Source organism: Anolis sagrei, chromosome 3, assembly GCF_037176765.1.
Source record: "Anolis sagrei isolate rAnoSag1 chromosome 3, rAnoSag1.mat, whole genome shotgun sequence".
Taxonomy (NCBI): Eukaryota; Metazoa; Chordata; class Lepidosauria; order Squamata; family Dactyloidae; genus Anolis; species Anolis sagrei.
Window position 1 is genome coordinate 16565209 of NC_090023.1, and position 24336 is coordinate 16589544.

General features: G+C 41.1%; 1 protein-coding gene across 3 annotated transcripts in view; it reads right to left on the reverse strand.

Annotated features, from left to right (window-relative positions):
* NOX4 (NADPH oxidase 4) overlaps positions 1–24336 on the reverse strand; it is a 150441-nt gene that overhangs the window by 88738 nt on the left and 37367 nt on the right. For all 3 annotated transcript variants that reach the window (XM_060771126.2, XM_060771125.2, XM_060771127.2), the window contains exons 7-11: positions 23868–23940; positions 22368–22448; positions 10912–11134; positions 9022–9189; positions 6490–6552 (exon numbers count right to left, since the gene is read on the reverse strand). In XM_060771126.2, the coding sequence (XP_060627109.2) occupies positions 6490–6552; positions 9022–9189; positions 10912–11134; positions 22368–22448; positions 23868–23940 (608 nt within the window). The remainder of the gene's footprint in view (positions 1–6489; positions 6553–9021; positions 9190–10911; positions 11135–22367; positions 22449–23867; positions 23941–24336) is intronic.

Genomic DNA, 24336 nt, shown 5'->3' on the forward strand with positions numbered 1-24336 from the left:
GAAAGTATGGGAAACAAATTAACCATATTTTCACCCTCTTCCAGAACATCTTATGTCCAAAAGAACCATGGGTCTAAAACAGGCATGGGCAAACTTGAGCCTTGTGAGTGTTTTGGACTTCAACTCAAAATCCTTACCAGCTTACCAGGCCCAAGTTCTCAATTCTCATCAAGATGGCTAAATTGAAGCTTTCAATATTTAGACATATCATGAGATTATATGGCTCCATATAAAAAGATGTAAATGCTTGCCATGTTGGAAAGTGGAAAGCCACATTACAGGTGGATATATTCAATCAAGGGAGATCTGAGCGGGAAAGCTGATGACCAGCAGTCGTGGAGGTCTCTGTGCAAAGATTCATTGTAAATCAAAGTCAACTGGATAGCCAATGACAAATACATAACAGTGAGTGGGATTTAACCCATTGCCCCTGCTGTCAACCCAATCCAGAACAGCCCCCCATGACTGGTGTTGTTTTGTATTGACAGAAGAGCTCTAATTTGCACTGAAGGAATTATTCTTTTAGCTGGGTGGAGAGGGAAATCTAGAGCGACAGGGCCAAACAAAGAGCTAAAGCCCAGCTGTCTCCCCAAGAAGGGGCCCTGCACCTATGTATGTTTTTGTTTTAAAACTATCCACACCATTTATAATTCTATTTTTACTGATACTTTTAGAAGCCATTTACAGAAATACTCATCATATCAATAGCACCTTGTTTATGTTAGCCACAGATGCAGACATGAAACACTGGAAGATATCTTATTTTAAGACTATTATCTACACTGGAGGGCAAACCCAAAGGGGTAGGAGACTTCACACACCCCAAAAGTATCTGAAGGATTCATTCTACCTTTGCAAAATCACCATATCCATAAATTTGTCATAGCAACCTCTTCTGTTTCCCATCAAAACAAGGAAGAGTATGTCCATGCACTTCATTTTTGACCTGAATTACACATCTAGGAGTCTTCGAAGAGCACAATTCAGTCTGAAAACAAGCATGGACTATCCCCATACATCATCTGAGCATCATCTGAGCATACACTCATAGAATAAACAAAAGCATAATCTGAGCATACACTCATATAATTGGAAGTAATTATAAAGACTATCTTGTCCAGAGTCCTATCTACCATGCAAGAATGCACAATCCAATCACTCATGACAGGGGGCCATCCAGCTTCTGTTGAAAAACCTCCAAAGACTTCATCACATTCTGGAGGCAGTGTGTTCCACAGCTGAACAACTCTTACTATCAGGATGTTTGTTTGTTTGTTTATTTATTTATTTACTCCATTTGTATACCTCTTTTCTCCCCCAGGGGGACTCAAAGCAGTGTCCAACAAATCCACAGCAAAAATGTAATGCCTTACAACATATAAAAACCTTGTATAAAACAATGATAACGTATAACTATAAATTAAATTAAACCATATTAAACAGAGAAACAACATCTAGACATTTAAATATGAATTAAAACAAAAATTATAAAATTAATATAAAACATTACAATCACATAATCCAGGAGATGAAGTCCAAGGCCTTTCCAAAAGTCGATTGCACACAATCCGTTTTTTGCATTGTTACTGCCCAAAAGCTTGGTCCCACATCCATGTCTTTACTTTCTTTCTGAAGACCAAAAGGGAGGGCACTGATCTAATTTTGGTATGGAAGGAGGTCAAAAGGCAAGGGGCCACCACTGAGAAGGCCCTTCTCTCGTCCCCACCAATCGCACTTGTGAAGGAGGTGGGACTGAGAGTAGGGCCTCCCTGGAAGATCTTAATCTCCATGATGGTTCATAGAGGGAGATACGTTCAGACAGGTAAGCTGGGCCACAACCATTTAGGGTTTTATAGGCTAAAGCCAGCACTTTGAATTGTGCTCGCCTGCAGCCGGCAGCCAGTGGAGCTGCCGTAATTGGGGGGGGGGGGGGGGAGTGTCCCTTTATACCACTGGTGAGCAATCTGGCTGCTGCCTGTTTGAGCAGTTGAAGCTTCTGAACAGTCTTCAAAGGCAACCCCACATAGAGCGTGTTGCAGTAGTCATCTAGTGAAAACCACAAGAGTGTGATTTTCACTAGATGCTTCCTATGTTCAACTAACACATTCAGTTCATGACCATGTAAATAAAGGTTCACAAAGGGAACCATTTTTTACATACCTAAATCCAACTAGAGTGCAGCAGTTAAATCAACTGAATCTATTTACATATAAACTTGCCATTTAAAAAGTGGACAGGTCTACTCTAACTGGGACTAACCAACAGGATTTTAGTAATTCAGTTAGGCATTCTTGGAGAAATACAGAATCACAGCTCACTTGCTGTCTAACCCTGGCCTAGAGGTTTGCCTAGTCCTGCTAGGAGATACAATATTTTCCTCTAAACAAAAGCTTTACCAACGCACCGGGACTGTGGTGCAGCTGGCTGGGAGTCAGCTGCATTAAGATCACTACTGACCGAAAGGTCATGAGTTTGAAGACAGCCCGGGTCGGAGTGAGCTCCCGACCAAAATTGTGTAGCTTGTTGTCGACCTTTGCAGCCCAAAAGACAGTTGCGCCTCTCAAGTAGGAAATGTAGGTACCATTTATGTGGGGAGGCTAATTTAACTGATTTATGAGGTCATAAAAATCTCCAGGAAGTATGCAAAAAATGAGGAAAGAACTTCATCAGTGTCACAAACGGAAGGTAAAGCAACAGCTCCCCTGGTGGCCAGAAGCTGGAATGTAAAATAGCTTCTGAGTGTCTGTCTATATATGTTGTGTGTCTATGGCATTGAATATTTCCCATGTATATGTATATTGTAATCCACTCTGAGTCCTCTGCGGGGTGAGAAGGCTGGAATATAAATACTGGGTTGTTGTAGGTTTTTCCGGGCTATATGGCCATGTTCTAGAGGCATTTTCTCCTGACGTTTCGCCTGCATCTATGGCAAGCATCCTCAGAGGTAGTGAGGTCTGTTGGAACTAGTACTGTATAGTATAAATACTGTAAATAAATAAATAAATAAATACCAATGAACTGAATATTTTTAAATGAGCATACTCCTCCATTGCATCCTAGGCATCAGGTCATATGCAACAGTGTAGTAACAGTCCAATATAGACATCTGTTATTGATCTTTTCTGCTCACAGGAGAAATGCCACTACTGGAGAGGGTCATGATGGCAAGGGGAAAATGCAACAGGAGACAGAATCAGAACCACATAATTAAATAGAAAAGAAGAAAAATAAAGAAAACGCAAATACTACAAAAGAATGGCCAAAGTTAGCTAAAGTCCTGCTAAATTTTACACAAATAGGTCAAAGAGAGAAAATGAGAGATTTTAGGATTTTGCCGATATCCTCTATAAATACAGCCCAAAGTGTAACATTATACTGAAGCAGGGACAAGAGGGGAGCAGGGGGACCATATTCTCTCGGCAAAGAAGGAGCCCTAGGCAGAACAATGACCTAGAAAAATACAGGATATGGAAGTTGCAGCTCATTGCTAAAGCTGGTCAGAACAGACTAGAAATTTCTCAAGTTTTAAGCATCACAGTAGTGTCATTTAAAAGCAAAACAACAATGAATTTTGACTCAAAGTAGCAGCTTGCTGTGCAATTACAACTCTCCAGAGCTCACCATAAATATAAAAAGCACACATTACAGCGACACATTTATGGGTTTTTCCAAACACTCCATCTTGGATCCTTACTACTGCAATGCAGTTGGCTGCATTGGAAAAAAAAATAACTAGCTAACTTAGAGAGAGAATGCAAAGGATTCAGAAGAAGAGCCCAGAAGTAACAAGTTGCAAAAAAACAGTAAAAAAGGAATCGTTTAATGGAGTACTTTGCAATTAAGTTTTGTCCACAATAACGAAGGCATAATTAAATTACACTAAAATTCTAACTTAGCAAAGGATAATAATACTTTGGGTTGCTATGAGTTTTCCGGGCTGTATGGCCATGTTCCAGAAGCATTCTCTCCTGACATTTTGCCCACATCTATGGCAGGCATCCTCAGAGGTGTTGTGAGGTCTGTTGGAAACTAGGCAAGTGGGGTTTATATATCTATGGAATAATGCCCAGGATGGGAGAATGAACTCTTGCCTGTTGGAGACAAGTGTAAATTGGCCACTTAGATTAGCATTGAACAGCCTTGCAGCTTCAAAGCCTGGCTGCTTCCTGCCTGGGGGAATCTCCTGCACAATCTCACAACCTCTAATGATGCCTGCCATAGATGTGGGTGAAACTTCAGGAGAGAATGGTTCTGGAACATGGCCATACAGTCAAGAAAACTCACAGCAACCCAGTGATTCCAGTCATGAAAGCCTTTGACAGCATAATAATTCTTTGCTTGTACCTCAGAATCATAAACTCTTAAAGTTGGAAAGGATCACAAAAGGGTTATCTAGCTTGATCCCCAGACATGCAGGAATATACATTTTCAACACTACTGAAAGATGATCTTCCAACCTCAATTTAAAGATTTCTAAAGCTATGAGCATAAACACAGACACATAAAACATACATAATTGTCTGAGTTGTTGCACCACAATCCACCATATTAAATGGGCTAAATGTGGGGTATGTACTTCTAAAGAGACATGAATTGTGCTCAAAAGAATATACTAACAAATTAATTTATTGCTAAGCTTGTTGCCTTTTTACATAAACCTTTTCCTTCCCAGTAAGTCGCAAGTACAAATAGGCAAAACAAAATGGGATTTAGCGACCTGTGCCCCAAAACTCACCCATCCATCCTTTAGCGAAGCAAAATATTCAGCGAGAACTGAATCATATCTTTTCTCAGTTCAAAATACTGCAAGTTGAATATTACTTATCCAAAATATTTGGGAATCAGAAATGTTCTGTATTTCAAATGTTTTGGCCCTGATTTCAGAATACTTGCATATAAATACAGAGATATCCTGAAGATTGGCCTCAAATCTAAACTCTAACTGTTTTAGATACACCTAGACTGAAGGTGTATCTAAAATTTACACATTTTAATCATGCACATAAAACAAAATTGGGTACACGGAAATATCAGAAAGACAAAATGTCAGTATATCAGACATCCACATAGATAACTTTGAAATATTTCAGATTTTGGAATTTAGGAAAAGGGGATGTAAACTGATAAGCAATACAGCTGAAGCAATTATAGTTATGCCTCAGCAAAAGAAAGATGAATGGTTGACATGGGATACGTAAAGTACATTTCTCTTTTAATACTGCTTTTTCAGGTATAGTTATTTTTATTCAATACTGTATAGGGAAGTATACATTATTTCCTTTTCGTTGTATGTCTTCAAAGTCATTTCTAACTTTCTGAAGATGCCAAGAGAATCCTATCACTGGGTTTTCTTTGAAGGATATAGAGCAGGCATGAGCAAACTTTGACCTGCCAGGTGTTTTGGACTACAACTCCCACAATTCCTAACAGCCAGTAGACTTTTAGGAATTGTGGGAGCTGAAGTCCCAAACACCTGGCAGGTCAAAGTTTGTTCATGCCTGGTATAAACTGAAGAAGTTTGCTATTGCTTTCCTCAAAAGCTGACAAAGTATGACTAACTCAAAGCCATCCATTGTGGGAATTCGAACCCTGGTTCCCCATAATCCTCCAAAACTGAAACCACTGCACCAAACTGGCTCTGCTACCCCCCCCCCTTATGTTATCACAATTAATTTCACATAAACCTTTGCATGTTTAGGACTGTAACATTTAAACCTAATGGGCTCAATCAGATAACATTACTTAGAGCATTGGAACATTTTCCTGAAATTTCTCATTTTTTTCCTGGAAAATCCACCTCACTAGTCAAAGGGGATGGAAGCTGTAGTCTAAAATGTGTGACGGCGCAATCTTGGCAAAGGCTTTCTTGATGTTACATTTGGAACTTACAGTACATACAACTCAGCCCTCTATAATATGGAAATAACATGGTCTACATCAGTGGTTCTCAACCTGTGGGTCCCCTGGTGTTTTGGCCTACAGCTCCCAGAAATCCCAGACAGTTTACCAGCTGTTAGGATTTCTGGGAGTTGAATGCCAAAACATCTGGGACCCACAGGTTGAGAACCACTGGTCTACATTATAGGATTGGTGTACTGAACAGTGAGATAACACCAAGATGGAGAAACTTGAACTCTTCAAACATTTTGGACTTCAGTTGTCCAAAACCCTATCTGCCAAACTGGTGAAAAGAGATTGCAGGTGCTCCAGTCCAAAACTTTTAGAGGACTGAAATTTCTCTGTTCACAGTATGAGTTTTGAACACCCAACACAGCATGAGTGCATTACATAATTCTTCCACCTAACTGTATTATATAACGCTATTCTTATTCATAACTGGATACATGAATGAACCAATGATTTTTAGACTGCCGGGGGAAAAGGGGGAATGCTCATTCATCACTTCTAAATGGAAAACAAAAATACAAAAGAAAAACAAAAATACAAAACCACTATACCCCAAAATGCAGGATTAAATGATTTCCTTACCAGTGTTAGAGTAAAGGGATGGCTTTCCACAGATGATACACCAGGACAATGCAGAATGACATACTGAAAGAGACAAAGATGGAAAAAGAAGAAAAGGGTGAAAAGGAACCTTCTTTTTGGTATAAGTCTTCATTTTTAACCCTTTTCCCAATAGAAAGGGACAGAGAAGGTCTAAGACCCTTGTCTTCCAAACATTCATGCCATTCCTTTACTGTCTATGGTACAGAATACAAATACATACACCATGGCAAAATAAATTGACATTCAGGCAGGATCTACCTGATCTATAAACAATTTTTTTCAGAAACAGACATAACACAGTGGCAGAGCTATACATTTGCATCATCCCAGGTTCAATCCCAGTAGTAGAGCTATACATTTGCATCATCCCAGGTTCAATCCCAGGCATCTCGATTTAAGGGGATGATGGATCTGATGCTAAATCATTCTCTGCATGGCATTCTGGAAAGGAATCGGCAGTCTTACATTCAAGTTGGCCAGATCAAGGACTAGAACTGCAAAAGGTTTAGGATTGCACTTTCCATAATCCCTCACAATTGGGTATGATACTTAGTGTTGATGGGAGTTGTAGATTAAAAACATCAAGAGGGCCATAATTATGCACCATGGACTGGATTCAACTTAAGGAAACTTCTTATGAACGCCTGCTCCAAGAGCTCTTCAGAGTTCTTGCATCATCCCAGGTTCAACACCAGTGGTAGAGTTATACAATACCTAAAGAGGTAGTGGCACGCATGACTTTTAAGAAATATACCAATCTCTCAGAGCACTGGAGGGAGAATTTTAGACTACTTTAGACATCAGTACAACAGAGTGCTTTATCTTGGGTAGGTCTGGAGGAGCTCAACTTTTGGATGGAAGCCATTGATTCTGGATGAACTTCAGAAATCTTCAGAAATAGGCATTGTGTGTCCCCGTCCCCCCTTGGAGCACAATGCCTAGGATCGACCAGACACCTTGGGCACTATCTGTGTTGGCCAAGGAATTTGGAGGATCTGGGATAAAACTATGGATGGGGAGGAATCGGAGCATTTCCCACTAGAAAATGAATTCCACTCAGGAATTTCTGCATTAACTTCAGTTGAGCATTTAGAGATACAGCATAGGCATCCAAAGGGGAAAAACCCAAGTGGTGAAGGGAATGAAAATGAAGCAAATACAAGAGTTCCAGGTGTGAACCATTTCCAATATCTCATTATCTGCAATGCTAGAAATTTGAGGAGTGCAGAAAATTTGATTTGGGTGGTCAGAATTCTTATTCTTGGCAGGGGCTTCTTGGCAGGGGGTTGGACTGGATGGCCCATGAGGTCTCTTCCAACTCTTTGATTCTATGATTCTATGATTTGTTTGTTTTTTTACCTCTGCCTCACATAACTACACCTCTGCAAGACAATTAACTTTTTCAAATTCTACTTTTATTTGTTCACATATTTGTTTATTTTTAGCCCAAACTGAAATGACAGCTCCCTGCTCATGGAGTTTCAAGAACTAAGATAAATTGCATACATGTATGAGCACAACAGTGAGCCAAAGAAGGAACTTTTCCTCCTATTTTTAAGAGTCATATATCTCATTTTTGAGTACTATTGGCTCAGCTCTAGCTTGAGGCTTACTGAAGTTTTGCCGGGGACCCAGGTGCCTGAACCACAAATAGTAATATACAAGGAGCAAAAATTAGAAAAAAGACTATAGGCCTATGATTTAGATGTGGTCCTGCCATAGGCTTCAGATGGATTACTGTAGCAACCTAAAGATGCATCTACGCTGTAGATTTAATGTGGTTTGACTCTACTTGAACTGCTATAGAAGCCTGGGAGTTGTAGTTTTAAAAGTCTTTAGCCATCTTTGCCAAATAGTGCTGGTGTCTCACCAAACTACAACTCCCCGGATTCCACCACATTGAGTAACAGCATTTGAAGTGATGTCAAACTGCATTAATTCTACAGTATAAAATGTACCCCTAGTCTGAGCCAGAAGGATCCCTCTTGTTGTCTTTCGAAACCTTTATGTCACACCACAAGCTTGTTGTGCCATCTTAATTCCACACTCCATCACACCATGACATTATAAATATCAATTTTATGGCAGTTTCATTTCTGAATCAATGCCCATTTTCATCCCATCATAGCTGTGAGAGGATTTTTACTGCATGGCAACTAGTGCTTTTCCCAATCTCTCTCTCTCTTTCTGCATGTTGTTATTCCTGTTTTTAAGTGCACATTTTTCTAGTTTATACATATTTGAACAATGGTTTGGGTACATTTTGTTTTTCGTTGGGTACATTCTTGCAATGTGTATATGATTTTGATCAAATTCCCCCCACCAAAATGCCTTAGAAATTTGCTTGTCTCAAGTGATGCAAAATTTTCTGAAAAGACAGGGAGAATACTTTATACTCTTATCCATTCGTATGAAAATTCAAACCCAGCCAATTTCTTTGTGACCCCTACGAGCTGCTTCCTGTGTCTTTTGATTTGTAGTCATTGGAATATCATCCAAGTGTTAACTCACCTGTCCAGGTCTGGCTCTGAAGTCCTCTTTCATCATCCGCACCTCAAGGACATCACAAGCATGGCTGATCACTGCAGTGATTGTGACAGGTTTATTGCTGCTACAGATGTAGCGGTAGAGCCTTTCTGCGCAATACAAACACAATGGGCCAGAGATCCAAAGCCAAGTCTGAAATCAATAGGGAGGAGAGAGAAAGAAGAGACATCTTACTATTAAAACCTTTACAAACTTAGCATGCCTTTATGCAGTATTTGCTAATATGCACATCTAAGAGTTTACCCCTTGCATGGACTTATGTTATTTGTTGTCTTCCTTCCTTCCTTAGTCTGCAGTTAGTCTATATTTATCTGCCCTCCATTTTGTAGTATACAGTCATAGAATCATAGAGTTGGAAGAGACCTCGAGGACCATCCAGTCCAAACACCTGCCAAGAAGCAGGAAAATCACATTCAAATGCCCAGCTCTTGAAGCCACCCCGCTTGGACTTGTTCTCCAGGCCCTTGATCATTTGAGTCGCCCTCCTCTGGACACATTCCAGCCTGTCAACATCTCCTTTCAATTGAGGTGCCCAAAATTGGACACTGTAATTCTAGGTGTGGTCTTACCAAGGCCCAATAGAGGGATAGCATGACTTCCCTGGATCTAGACACTAGACTCCAATTTATGTAGGTCAAAATCCCATTGGCTTTTGTTGCCACCGCATGACATTGTTGGCTCATATTTAACTTGTTGTCCACAAAGACACCAAGATCTTTTTCACACGCACTGCTGTCAAGCCAGGCATCCACCATTCTGTATCTTTGCATTTCATTTTTTTCTGCCTAAGTGGAGTATCTTGCATTTGTCCCTGTTGAAATTCATTTTGATAGTTTTGGCCAAGCATCTCTTTAATTTATTAAGATCGTTTTGAATTCTGCTCCTGTCTTCTGGATTATTAGCTACACTTCCCAATTTGGTGTTGTCTATAACCTTGATGATCATGCCTTCTAACTCTTCGTCTAAGTCAGTGATTCTCAGAGGTAGCCCTAGGTAATTTTCAATGGTAAGCAAACAGTATTTTGGCGCCCCCCCTGTTCGTCGTGGGAGTATTGTGTGCCATATTTGGTTTAATTCCATCATTGGTGGAGTTCAGATTGGATATGAACTATACTCTTTGATTGGATATGAACTATACATCCCAGTAACTACAACTCGCAAATGTCAAGGTCTATTTTCCCCCAAGAGCGCCTCAAGAGTGCCCCTGGGCACAATCAACTATACTGCAAATGCTTACTTTGCGTAACAGGTTGCTGAGGCTTCCCCCGGACTGCTAGGGCTGTTGTGAGCCGAGGGGGTGCTCCTCAAGTGGTGGTCGAGGGGCATTTACAGAGGCGCCTCTGCGCCCTTGGCAAAAAAAAAGTGTACTGCGACCGCTTACTTTGCGTAATGGATGAGCCGCCCCTGGTGGTTCTCAACCTGTAGCTCTCCACATGTTTTGGCCTTCAACTCCCAGAAATCCTAACAGCTGGTAAACTGGCTAGGATTTCTGGGAGTTGTAGGCCAAAACACCCGGGGATCCACAGGTTGAGAACCACTGCTCTAAGCCCTCTTTCCTCTTCCCTCCATTTCTGGTTGAATGGCCACTTGTTGGAAAAGTTTTGATTGTGCATTTCTGCATGGCAGAATAGGTTGGACTGGATGGCCCTGGGGTTCTCTTTCAACTCTATGATTCTATGTTTATATGCTTAAATCAGAAGTTGACAAGGTGCAGACTTGATGCCCTGCATGGCTCCCAGATGTTTTGTCACCCCTTATCCCTCCTGACTCTGAACCTTTTAGGGCTGAAAGGAGTATATGGCTTCTACGACTGCACCAACTTGAGCACAATGAGGTATAGATATTCATACAAACCTCTGGGAAATGGGCTTGGAATTTAGGCTCCTCTATACAGACAATACTGCTTCTGAGAAGAGGCTCCATTTCCACTAAACGGCGAGGAAAAGGTTCCAAAGCATTTGCAGGGTGGGATTTCTCAAAGTCTCCCGCAAACCGATTCCCTTCTTGAATGGTCCTGTTAGGATTAAAGCACCCTGGAGGATGCTCTTTTACATTGGTTTGGTATTTCAGAACTCCCCTGTAGAAACAAAAATAAGAAAAACAAAGGGAATGTAAATTGACAAGAAAAAGGAAGAAACATTCTGAACATTCCCCCTCAGAACAAGAGTTGATGAGCAATAAATTGATCAAAATGCACATTTTTAATCACAGCAAGTTCCCTTTATCCAGCACCTCCTGTGCCTTCTGGATCTCTGAGACGTTCCATTCCCATTGCACCATGTTCGTGTCTCGAAGATCATACTTCTTTGCATATTTTATTTATGTATTATTTAAATAAATTGTTATTCCTTCCTTCAAACATGAGGCAATGGTGGAAAGGTTTGTGCTTGCTAGACGTACTTTGAAAAGTTTAAGAAGAACTTCAAGATCTACTTATCTTGGCCAGATGCAAAAGACAAACAAATACAAAGCAAATACAATAGACCCTAAACTTCTGCCGGGATTAGGGGCACAAGACCTCACAAACATGGGAAAACCATGCTTTTTAATGATGTACCACTCTAGGAATCACCACTCTAGGAAGGTAGAAAACCACTGGTTTAGAGATTCTCTAAACCAGTGGTTTTCTGCCTTCCTAGGAATCTTTTCTACCTTCCTTTTGTTCATTCGTTCAGTCGTCTCCGACTCTTCGTGACCTCACGGACCAGCCCACGCCAGAGCTCCCTGTCGGCCGTTATCACCCCCAGCTCCCTCAAGATCAGTCCAGTCACTTCAAGGATGCCATCCATCCATCTTGCCCTTGGTCGGCCCCTCTTCCTTTTGCCTTCCACTTTCCCCAGCATAATTGTCTTCTCTAGGCTTTGCTGTCTCCTCATGATGTGGCCAAAGTACATCAACTTTGTCTCTAGTATCTTTCCCTCCAGTGAGCAGTCGGGCTTTATTTCCTGGAGGATGGACTGGTTGGATCTTCTCGCAGTCCAGGGCACTCTCAGAACTTTCCTCCAACACCACAGTTCAAAAGCATCTATCTTCCTTCGCTCAGCCTTCCATAAGGTCCAGCTCTCACATCCGTAGGTTACTACAGGGAATACCATGGCTTTGACTAGGCGGATCTTTGTTGCCAGTCTGATGTCTCTACTCTTCACTATTTTATCAAGACTGGACATTGCTCTCCTCCCAAGAAGGAAGCGTCTTCTGATTTCCTGGCTACAGTCTGCGTCTGCAGTAATCTTTGCCCCTAGAAATACAAAGTCTGTCACAGCCTCCACGGTTTCTCCCTCTATTTTCCAGTTGTCAAATAGAGGGAGAAACCGTGGAGGCCGTGACAGACTTTGCATTTCTAGGGGCAAAGATTACTGCAGATGCAGACTGTAGACTCTACCTTCCTAGGAATCTCTAAACCAGTGGTTTTCTACCTTCCCAATGCTGCAACCCCTTAATGCAGTTCCTCATGCTGTAGTGACCCCCAACAATAACTTCATGTTCTTTGATGCTTCATAACTGTTATTTTGCTGCTATTATGAATCGTAACTGAAGTATCAGATATGCAGGATGTATTTTCATTCACTGGACCAAATTTGACACAAATACGCTGATATGCTGAAATCTGAATACTGGTGGGAGTTGTAGTTGCTGGGATTTACAGTTAACCTACAATCAAAGAGCATTCTGACCTCCACCAATGATGGAATTGAACCCAACTTGGCACAAAGAATGCCCATGACCAACAGAAAATACTGGAAGTGTTTGGTGGGCACTGACCTTGAGTTTTGGAGTTGTAGTTCACCTATATCCAGAGAGCACTGTGGACTCAAACAATGATGGATCTGGACCAAACTTGGCACAAATACTCAATATGCCCAAATGTGAACACTGGTGGAGTTTGGGGTAAATAGACATTGACATTTGGGAGTTGTAGTTATTGGGATTTATAGTTCACCTACAATCAAACAGCATTCTGAACCCCACCAATAATGGAATTGGGCCAAATATCCCACATAGAACCCCCATGATCAACAGAAAATACTGTGTTTTCTGATGGTCTTTGGTGACCCCTCTGACACCCCCTTGTGACCCCCCCCTGGGGGGGGCACCCCCAGGTTGAGAAATGTTGCTCTAAACCTTCCATATTGATTCAATGATTAACTTCTGGCATAAGTTGACCATGGAGTTACCCTGGAGGTCTCTATATTCAACTTCTGGAGGTGAAACCATGGGGCCTCACAAGACATTGTAGACAGGGATTGCTAGAGAGGACATATTAATAAAATCTATTAATGATCAAATGTGCAAAAGTTAAATGTGGAGGACTGATTGTACACTTAAAGATAAAGAATTCTGGGTCTGAGTTTAGTGTTGGGAGCCAAAAGCAAAGAGTTCACAATCTTTTCCTACAAATCCATTTCTGATTATTCCAAGTGTTCTTTGTTTAATTTCAGAAAAATACACACTTGAACAATATCCACTAAGTTTCTGAAGACTCAATGAGGAGGGTCAAGGGAAAGTCATCCTTTCTTCAGTGTTTCACAGCCTAGGCAATTATTCACCAAAACAACCTGGATCTGTGGTCAGCTCATTAGTCGCCCACATTGTGCAGCTAGGATTCTTCAGTTAGCAAATAACAATCCTTTCAGTTTAGCATGTTTTTTTAAGAGCTTTCCATATTCACTCAAGCTCAAAACAATAGGGAAGTGGTAGTCAACAAAGAGATAACCTCTAACAGATTTGTTGGTTGGTAATAAGGCCTGGTAGCCATGCTGGGAAGAAACAACATGGTATCATGGTTTGAGTATTGGACTACAATTCTGGATATCAGGGTTCAAATATCTACTCATCCATGACAATCCACTGAGTGTTCCTGGGAAAGTCAAACATTCTCAGCTCCAGAAAATCCTGCGATAGGTTCACCAACAATGAAGAATGACTTGAAGGCACACAATAACAACAGGAACAACATCAAACCATGCTTTGGTTATTTCCTTTTTCATCAATAGCTTAAGTGCATAAGAAAGTTGAATCAAAACAAGATATAAGTAGTTCAACATTCTGTCCATGTACTGGTCAATCAGATGCCACCTGCATGGCATGAGCACCATGCTCCCTGAACTGAAAAAGAGAGCCATCTGCCCTTGATATGGGAAGAAATATAGTCTATTTTGCTGGTAGCTTCACTTTGCATGAAGCTACCACAGAAGCCATCCAAGTGGACAGCCTGCATCTTGTGGCAGGGAATTCTGCTCTCTAACTCTGTGTGCATATTCATCTATTTTAGCTTCAATGAATGTGTTGGAACTATGAAAACCTAAAGTGAATTTTGCAGAGAAGGAGTTGCTTGAGAATGGGCTAAAACAGAAAGGCGGAGGGAAAAATAGTGAAGGCATGTAGATAGATAAGGTATTGATGAAGTGTGTGAAAGTTCAAGGAGAGACAGGCTTATCCAAAGAGATGGAAAGGGGAGAGAACTGCACAGAAGGAATTGTTTTGCTTTGCTTTGGAAAAAAGAAAACACAAGAATTGCTCAGAGAACAGAAGAGATACAGAGATGCTGAAACTGAAAGACCCTGTGAGAGAACAGACAGGCAGTGGAAAAGAAAGTTTTGGTTTCTTGACTTGCATGTATGTGCGTGTTTGCATCAACGAAGACTATAAAACCCACGATCCAGAGACAGTCAAATGTGGCACTTTTCTTGACACTTATCTTGGTTTGTCTTGATTATAAGGGCCACCCCTTAGTTACTCTGCAGAATTAAACTATTGAATTTTAATCTCCTCGATTTCTAGTCTCTGAATTGGGAAATAAAAGAAGTAGAGACACGTGTAAAAAAGTATGTGTGGAAAAGTTCTTGGACTCCTCATAGACAACAAGTTAAACATGAGCCAACAATGTCTTGTGGTGCCAAAAAATGCCAATGGGATTTTGACCTGCATAAATAGGAGCATAGTGTCTAGATCTAAGGAAGTAATGTTACCCCTCTATTCTGCCTTGGTCAGTCCACACCTGGAATACTGTGTCCAATTCTGGGCACTGCAACTGAATGGAGATGTTGACAAGCTGGAATGTGTCCAGAGGATGGCGACTAAAATAATCAATGGTCTTGAGTACAAGCCCTATGAAGAGCAGCTTAAAGAGCTGGGCATGTTTAGGATGCAGAAGAGAAGGCTGAGAGGAGACATGATAGCCATGTATAAATATGTGAGGGGAAGTCATAAGGAGGAGGGAGCTAGCTTGTTTTCTGCTGCCCTGGAGATTAGGACGTGGAGCTGTGGCTTCAAACTACAGGAAAGGAGATTCCACCAGAACATGAGGAAGAACTTCCTTACTGTGAGAGTTGTTCAGCAGTGGAACTCTCTGCCCCAGAGTGTGGAGGCTCCTTCTTCTTTGGAGGCTTTTAAGCAGAGGCTGGATGGCCCTCTGTCAGGGGTGCTTTGAATGTGATTTCCCTGCTTCTTGGCAGGGGGTTGGACTGGATGGCCCATGAGGTCTCTTCCAACTCTTTGATTCTATGATTCTATCATTCTATGAAAGGGGATTCCACAGAACATGAGGTAGAACTTCCTGACTGTGAGAGTTGTTCAGCAGTGGAACTCTCTGCCCCAGAGTGTGGTGGAGGCTCCTTCTTTGGAGGCTTTTAAGCAGAGGCTGGATGGCCCTCTGTCAGGGGTGCTTTGAATGGAATTTTCCTGCTTCTTGGCAGAATGGGGTTGGACTGGTTGGCCCACAGATTCTATGTTTCTATAGAGATAGTTGAGGGGATTGTTTTAATTGTTTCAATTTTATGAGAGAGGGATGTTACAAAAGTATATGGGATTTTGCACTGAAAGACATGCCTGACTGCATAGAATGATAGAGTCTTAGAGCTAGAAGAGACCATAAGGACCATCCAGCCCAAGCCCATTCTGCCATACAGGAACACACAATCAAAGCACTCTCACCAAGTTTGGTATTGAAGCCCATGTGGCATTCCCAAACTGTGTATGTTAGTGAGCTTGATAAACAAGGTAAAATGGGAGAAAGTAAAGGAACTCTAAATTAACAGCACTGAACCTTTGGCTGTAATTACTGGGGCTTTCTTTCATTTCCACATGTACCTTCCTTCACAGCTTAAGCCTTACTTCAGTAATTCAGTTGTCAACTTGAGCAGCCTGTGAACAGTGCTATATTATGAAGCTGTTGAGCACTCCCCCTTATTCTATTAATGTTATGGTTGGCAGGAGGCGTCAGAAAGAAAGGAAGTTCAATAAAGAAGAAATAACCAACTTCCATCAAAAAAGAGGAGAGGGCACACTGTTCTTTACAGAAATAAAATTTCTGGAAGACGTGCTGTTTTATTGGTTTCAGAGTTGCATTTATATTAAAATGAAGGGCCACCAATTTTGAGTTACAAGAAGAAAAAGAAACCCCATTTTTTAAAAAATACAGTCCTTCCAAGAAATATATAAAAGGTTAAAAATAGTGAGGTTTGGAGGTGTAGTGTTAAACTCTTTGTTTCCCCTCCCAATAATCTTTTCTCGCACTTTCTCCCCAACCCCAGCTCCTATTTTGAATATTTCATATAATGCGTGTTCCAGGAACCATGGGCTAGTGCTAAAAAAAATATGAACCATTTAGCTCTTGCATTTCTCTTTACGAAGGGGTGAAAATCAAAGTTTTATTGGATCTTCTCCAAAAAGTAATAATTCACTTCTCAGGTTGTGCACTGTTGTTATTAGCTACCTTTAAGTTGACCCACTTATAGGATGTGGGACCTGTTCTGATGCTATGAATCTCTATAAGTGGTTCCCAACCTGTGGTCCGTGGACCACCAGTCATCTAGCAAAATGCTCTTATAGTGTCAAGAATTATTGAATATTGTTTTCTGTGGATGAGCAGATGGCAACGACTGGATGGCATATGTTCTGTATCAGAAACTAGAACTGATGTGGTCTATCCAGTGCAATTTTCTGAATCAGCACCCAAATAACCAAACCCTCTTATAGTGCCAAAGCTTATTAAATATGGATTTCTGTGGGCAAGCAGATGGCAACTACTAGATGGCATATGTTCTGTATCAGAAACTAGAGCTAATGTGGTCTATCCAATGCAATTTTCTGAATCAGCACCCAAATAACCAAACAGAATCTAAAGCTGACTAAAACTGCTGTTGCTCATAATCGGATGGTGTTGCTCATACTTGGATGGGGCGTACATGGCTTAACAAATTATAGAATTGGGCAGCCTATAAATAAAGTATAACTATTATTATTGTTGCTGCTGCTGCTGTTGCTGCTGCTGTTGTTGTTGAATCATAGAGTAGGAAGAGACCACAGAGGCCATCCAGTCTGACCCCCAGCCTTGCAGGAACACACCTCCGACAGATGGTTTCTGCTTAAAACTTCCAGAGAACTGTGTTCTGTGGCAACATGTTCCACTGCCAAACATGGTAGTTAACAACAAAACAAAACAACCAGTTTCTCAAGACTGGTAGGACACCCTCCAGCCCATTCTGTGCCCTGATCTACATGCCCTTGCAAATCTAGGAGCCAGGTTTCTGTCCTCAAAGTTGCCCAGAGTTCCCTTGGATCCTCCTACAAAAAGAGATCCCTTAAGGAAGAGCAGGATAGAGAGAAACATCAACTGGCATCAATAGCTGGTGTCAAACTTCCCTTGAAATGCAAACAGTGACTATGAGAAATAAAATAATTCCTGGGTGTTGAAAGAACCAGTGACTAAGGCTGTCTAGAGCATTTTTATGTTTCACTGCAATGGCCTTGCTGTTTTCCAAACAACTGCAGCCTGATTCTCATCACTCTACCCATTTATCTACATGGCATACAGTCAAATCAGTGAATTACTGCTGATACAAAAATGCAGCAGAATTAATGGACCGACAGAAGCAGCTTCCTGTTCTTTCTGTGACTTAACCTTCTTGCTTTGTTTTCTTCAGATCCAGAGGATTAAAAAGGGCCACAACCTGGATGCAGACTCTTGCATCCATTGTGGGTATCACACTATAAGGGGGAGGTTGATAAACTGAAGGATGTTCAGAAGAAGGCAACCAGGGTAGTGGTGAGTCTGAAATCTGGGCTATGATGAATGGTTGAAAAACAAGCATGTTTACTCTGGAGAAAGGAAGATTAATGGGAGACATAAGAGCTCTGTTCAAATATTTGCAGGGCTGTGACACAGAAAGATGGAGGAGACCCGTTCTCCGTTGCTCCAGAGGGCAGAGCCAGAACCAGGGTGAAAACAGCAAAGGAAAAAGGTTTTGTTTAAACATTGGGAGGAAAAAGCTGTTTTGCAGAGGAAGACTATATTGTTTTTTCCATAGATGCTAGATGGCCACCTGTCAGGGATTCTATATTGTAGAACCTGTGTAGAGCAGTAGGTTGAATTAGAAACTCTCCAGGCTTAGTTAACTAAGGTATCACTTATCAATCTACAGGGTATCCAAGCTGACGTGTTGCTCATATGTCTTTAGGACGTTTCTGACTTATGGTGACCATATCATGGGAGTTTTCTTAGAGAAATTTGTTCAGAGGCGGGTTTCCTTTATCACCTTCTGATGCTGAGAGAGACTTGCCAAAGGTCACCCAGTAGGTTTCCATGGGTAGAAGGGATCCAAACCCTGGTTTCTAGAATTTTAGTCCAAAGCTCAAACCACAAAATCATGCTGAGCCCCTGTGTTGCACTCCTAGGTTGGGAACCACCTCTGTACTTAATACACACTCTAGTCCAAGGTAAAATAGCAAAGCAGTTTATTGAAGAATATAATTATGAAAAAGCATTTCAGCAAAATTGTATTAAAAAAACAAAGTCCAAATATCAGGAATAACCCACAGAAATCATAGTACAGGAATAGCATCAAAAACCAGGAACACAAAAGCAGAATAAATTTAAAACATGAGATTCAGGAACAGTCCTCAAAACGTGGAATCATGGGACATGAACAAAAGGAAACATGGAACTAGGAATCTCTTGACTTGGCAGTAGTTCTATACTCAAACACCAACGTTGCCTGGATTGACAGACCCATCTAATGGGCTAGCTAATATAGAGAAAAAAATCATGCCTTCTCTCCTGGGAAACTGATAAGGACTTCTTGGCTACTAGGCATCCTGACTTTGTAAATACTCCTATGTTGATGGAATGTAAATCTCCTATCTAGCTGCTCATTAGTCTGTCCACTTGGACTTTCATTTTCATCCTTTGAGCTCAGATCTGTTTCTGACCTTGGTTCCCTAGCGAATTGCCTTTCAGGAATACGGCCTTCAGACACAGACCACTCATTTTCAGGGCTTAAAATCTCTTGGTGGTTCTCCTGCTGATTTGCAGACCCAGAATCCCCAGTGTCATCTGAATGACCAATAAGCCTGGAATCCCCAGAGAGTTCAAGTGCAGGCACAATCAAAGGCTGAACTACAACACCCTGTTCTAAAGTGATGTAAAACACAGAAAAATGTTCAAACCATTAAAAACACAGACAAACACTCCCCAAAACCATACAGTTAACACTACAAAGAAATTTCAATCTGGAAGTTCAAAACAGTGGAGACAGCCTAATTTACTGTGATAGGGAGTTCCACAGCCAGAGTTTCAATAGAGAAAGCTATATCACAAGTACAACAAGCTAGCCTCATGAGATGTTGGGACATGTAACAGGGCCTCCAGCAAGGACCTCATGTTTCAGACTTTAATCTCTATGGAAGTGAATCATTCTTACCCTGAGATACTTGAAAGGAAAATCTTTTCAGCTGCAAACGTATATACCCAGGCTGAAAGGGACATCGTGCGGTGAATCATTCTATCAACGACCTGATCCTTTGCCAAGATATACAATCTATTATTGCACTGTTAGAAAGTCACAAAGCACTTGACAGCAGCAGTAGTAGTGCTACATTAGTCACTTCTGTCACTCGTGTTATCTTAAGAGACTTTGCCTAAAAATGCCAAGAAACAAGAGTTCTATTTAATGCTGGGCAGAAATCGCTCCCTCGGCCACAAAAACAGAAAGGGGGAATTCTCCTTACTCGGAGCAGCAGGAGGCATTGCAAGCAAATCATGTTGTCTGAGAGTGCAATGTGCTGCCATGGTGTGCTTCTGGAGTTTTTCACAGAGGCTGGATGGACATCTGTCAGGAGAGCTTTAGTTGTTTATTCCTACATGGCAGGGGGCTGGACTGGATGGTCCTTGGGGTCTCTTCCAATTCTATAATTCTATACATATCTGCACCCCCTAAGCGGTGTGTTGATGGCTATCAGTCCCACTCCACATTGCATCCCATTATGCATTCTGTCCCATTGCAGAAAAGTCTCTTTGCTAGTTCCCCTATGTAGTAAGATAACAGTAGCCCCTTGCTAAATATAAATGTTGTGCTATTTCTCAATTCTATTTTCTGAAGATCTTAGTTCATTTACAAAGATGTAATTATGCCTTGGAAGCTTTTGAACAAAAAAAGGTATAAAAATACAAATAAACTTCATATGGACCAGTTTTGTAAGCCTCAGTTGGACACTGACTTGATCATGGGAAAGTCAAATGAAAAAATATCAAGGGCTTCCAAAACACAGCTTGTCTCATGACCTGGATGCTCATTGACTCATGCATTACTCAACTTGAATTGAATAAACTGCCATTATTGAGGAAGAAATATTGTTATGAACTTGCCCTCTGCTCAAAGTTTACAACAGATCCATTAACTGCTCCCTGTCCCCAGCCTGATGTTTAAGCATCCATTCTCATCTAGCATTTCTGGTTGAAATCAAAGCCAAAACATTCTTAGGCACTCCTATGCCCATCTGGCTCTTGTTGCAGCAATGACTCAACCATTAACTAGCTGTTTCTCCAGGCAGAGCAAACTTGCAAAACACCACTAAAGCAAATGGTACAAGATTGATTAAAACCAGCTGAGAACATGGTCTCATAAGGTCCTAAAATGAGACCAACTTGTACTTTGTCATCAGTTGACCACATGTTGTTGAAACGTGGCTTAGTTGGCCACTGTTGGCACACCTTGGAAGAGGAATCTAACTCATATCTGATGTGTATTTGTGCTTTCAAGTCATGGAAACCCCTTAAATTTCACAGTTTGAGTAAATAAGGAATATTAAGAGGTAGTATTCTTTTTTCCACATTTGCTGGAGTAGGACCACAGGACATCAATGAATGCGGAAAACCATTAATAGAGAAACCGCAGCTCTTTTACCTGAGAGAACATGCCTTTAGGAAATTCTAGCATGACTCTATGGCCAACTCCCACTAGAATGCACTACATAATTTGCATTGGACAACCTTGAGATACTCTCTAGTAAACTCTTCAGAAATCTCTAGGTCCCCCAGCAGGACCAGAAGAAGTTGACCAAAGAGTCACAATGGAGGACCTAGAAATTCCTAGAAAGAACAGTTTAAATCAAATCCATAACTACAAATTCGGAGGGAAAACTATATAACCAACTGAATTTCTATTGTTTAAAATCTGAAACAGCAAATGAGCAGAACAGTAGTAACACTTGGGATCACTGTTATGTTCCAACTTTCAGATAGTCTAGAAACAAGCTACAAAAACACTCAAATGGGACATAACCCAGTCTATTAAAGTACTGCACCAGAAGTTCAGAAATCCAGATTTAAGTTTCCACTGAATTCACTTGGGGAGTTTGAGTCAGTCACTGTGTTTCAGGCAGACCAACCTCAAAAAGTTGATGTAAGGATGAAATGGGGAAGAGGAAAGTAGTTGTACGATACACTGTCCTGAGCCCACTAGAGATAAAGTAGAAAATATATGGTCCCTGGGGCTATTTTGGGCCTATCATGGGTTCCCATATCCCAGTCTTGCCCTGGAATAGTACATAGGGACCATAAAGACTCCTTTGTGAGTATTATGAGCCATTACGGCTCAAGGTCAGGCATAACTGGATAGTATTTTTAGATCTGCAGACAAGATCTTTCTCATCCAACAAAAAGTGATGCCTTGAATTTTGGATTCTCAAATCTGGGAAGAAGAAGGAAATTGAATATAAAACCCTTCAATGTGGCCTTCCAACCCTGGCAATTGACCAACCCTACTCTAATTTAAGTTTAACTGACAGTCTACAATCAGCAATACATCCTGTGTCCTTGAAATCAACATGTACACACTTTTCAGTCCAAGAAATGGACCTTGAAGTGGCTTAACACATTTGAAGCACTCCAAGAGCCACACAGCTCAACTGAATTATTGTTTTGTCTGCATTGCACTGCCCTCAATCTCACCCATCACATCAACTTCTGTTCTTCCACTTTTAACAGAACATGTTTTGAAGGCTATACTTAATCACAAGAGGCTATGACTTACCCAGAAACATGCAACATCAGCAGCAAGTAGAAGACAAAGAAGAGGTTGTGGGTATACCAGAAGATGTCATAATTTGAAACCCTGGAAAAGAATAAAGAACTAATAAATACCAGACAACCAAAGAGTTTCACAGTGTTGTAAGTGACGGCTGCTGAGTGTATCATATTTTTAGTAGCTGCTCAGACTAAATCTGGAATCAATTGAGGGTTTTTTTTAAAGAGTGTCCTGCAAGCATGCATATATTTTGTTTATTCCCACAGTATGTTGTGCAAAACACGAGAATGGCCTGGGTTTGCCGAGGACTGTGAGAGAAGGCAAAAATGGAAAAATAAGAAAACAGCAACAAAGAAGATAGTGGTGGCTAGTGGATTCTAAGAGTTGAAGTCTAAAATAAAGTAAATAATTAATGCTCTCGGCATGAGATCAGGAGAATATTGTACTCCAGAGATATATGAAACTACAGTTTTGTGCAAAATTCTGAATATTTAGAGTAAGTTTCACTCCTCTAAAGGGCCTAAACACCCTAAAGGCACTATATTTCAGAGGACAAACATGGCAAAACCACCTCTGAGGATTTCTTACCTAAGAAAATCCTATGAAATCATGGGGTTGCCATAAGCCAACAGGTGACTTGAAGGGACTGTTCACTTTCCAGAAATTCAGACTCAACAGCAAACCTTCCATCACCATACAGATGGTGTTGCATGGCAACTCATATCATCCTTAGTCAGCATATTCAGCATTTATGCCCATTACCCCGTAGACCAGGGGTTCTCAAACTTTTTCAGCCATGGATCCCTTTTTGAAGCAAACATTTCTCATGGAACCCCAAGAAATATTTATATATTATATAACATAACGTATTATATATAATGTATAACAGGCTGATGGATGGACAGTATTTGTATGAACTAATTGGAAAAAATGAACAAACAAGCAAATAAGGGGAGGAAGAATCTGGGTGGTAAAGAAGAGTCTGGGCAGCGAGGGAGGTGGGGGAGGAGGGGTCTGTGCCCCAGGAGGATGATGCTGCTTGCTGTTGTTTAGGCAGTTCCAAATTTTAATTTCCCTGCATTTATCAGGAGGAGAAAAGAGGAAGAGGTAAGAAGCAGTATAGTGCCACGGAGCCCTTCACAATCCCATTAGGAAGAACTTCCTGACTGTGAGAGCCGTTCAGCAGTGGAACTCTCTGCCCCGGAGTGTGGTGGAGGCTCCTTCTTTGGAAGCTTTTAAGCAGAGGCTGGATGGCCATTTGTCAGGGGTGATTTGAATGCAATATTCCTGCATCTTGGCAGGGGGTTGGACTGGATGGCCCATGAGGTCTCTTCCAACTCTTTGATTCTATGATTCTATGACTTGCGGAGCCCCAAGGGCTCCACAGAGCACAGTTTGAGAACCTCTGCTCTATACAGCAAAGCCAATGGTCATGTACTCCCAATGAGTCCTACATTTTTGAAGGGTATGAACCAGCCTTATACAGAGTGGCAGGTTAAATCTTACCGAATGGCATAAGTAGAAGCTGTAGACATCAAGAATAACACCAGCACCATAAGGACTCCAGTTAATCCAGGAACTGGAATGGAAAAGAGAATGCTGATTGTGTAAAGTGAGTGACAGGAAAAGTACATCTTCCTAGCACTACTAAACTACGCACCAACAGATACACAGAATGGGTGAAATCCAGACTTAATCTTTTTAAAATAAACAGACTGAAATCACTATCACATGCATCAAGACCAAATTATGTGGATGTGCTAGTGGATTATAATCAGAAAATATATTTTTCCTAGATTTAAACCGATGAGTATACACAGTCAATGCTGAGTTGTATTTATAGGCATGCTGATTCAACATACAGTACTGATACAGAGGAGATGCATAGAAGCACATTAACTGATTTTCACTTTTCCCAAGAAATCCAGAAGATCGTCATGTTTCACCACGGCCACCATTTCAGACCAGAAAGGAT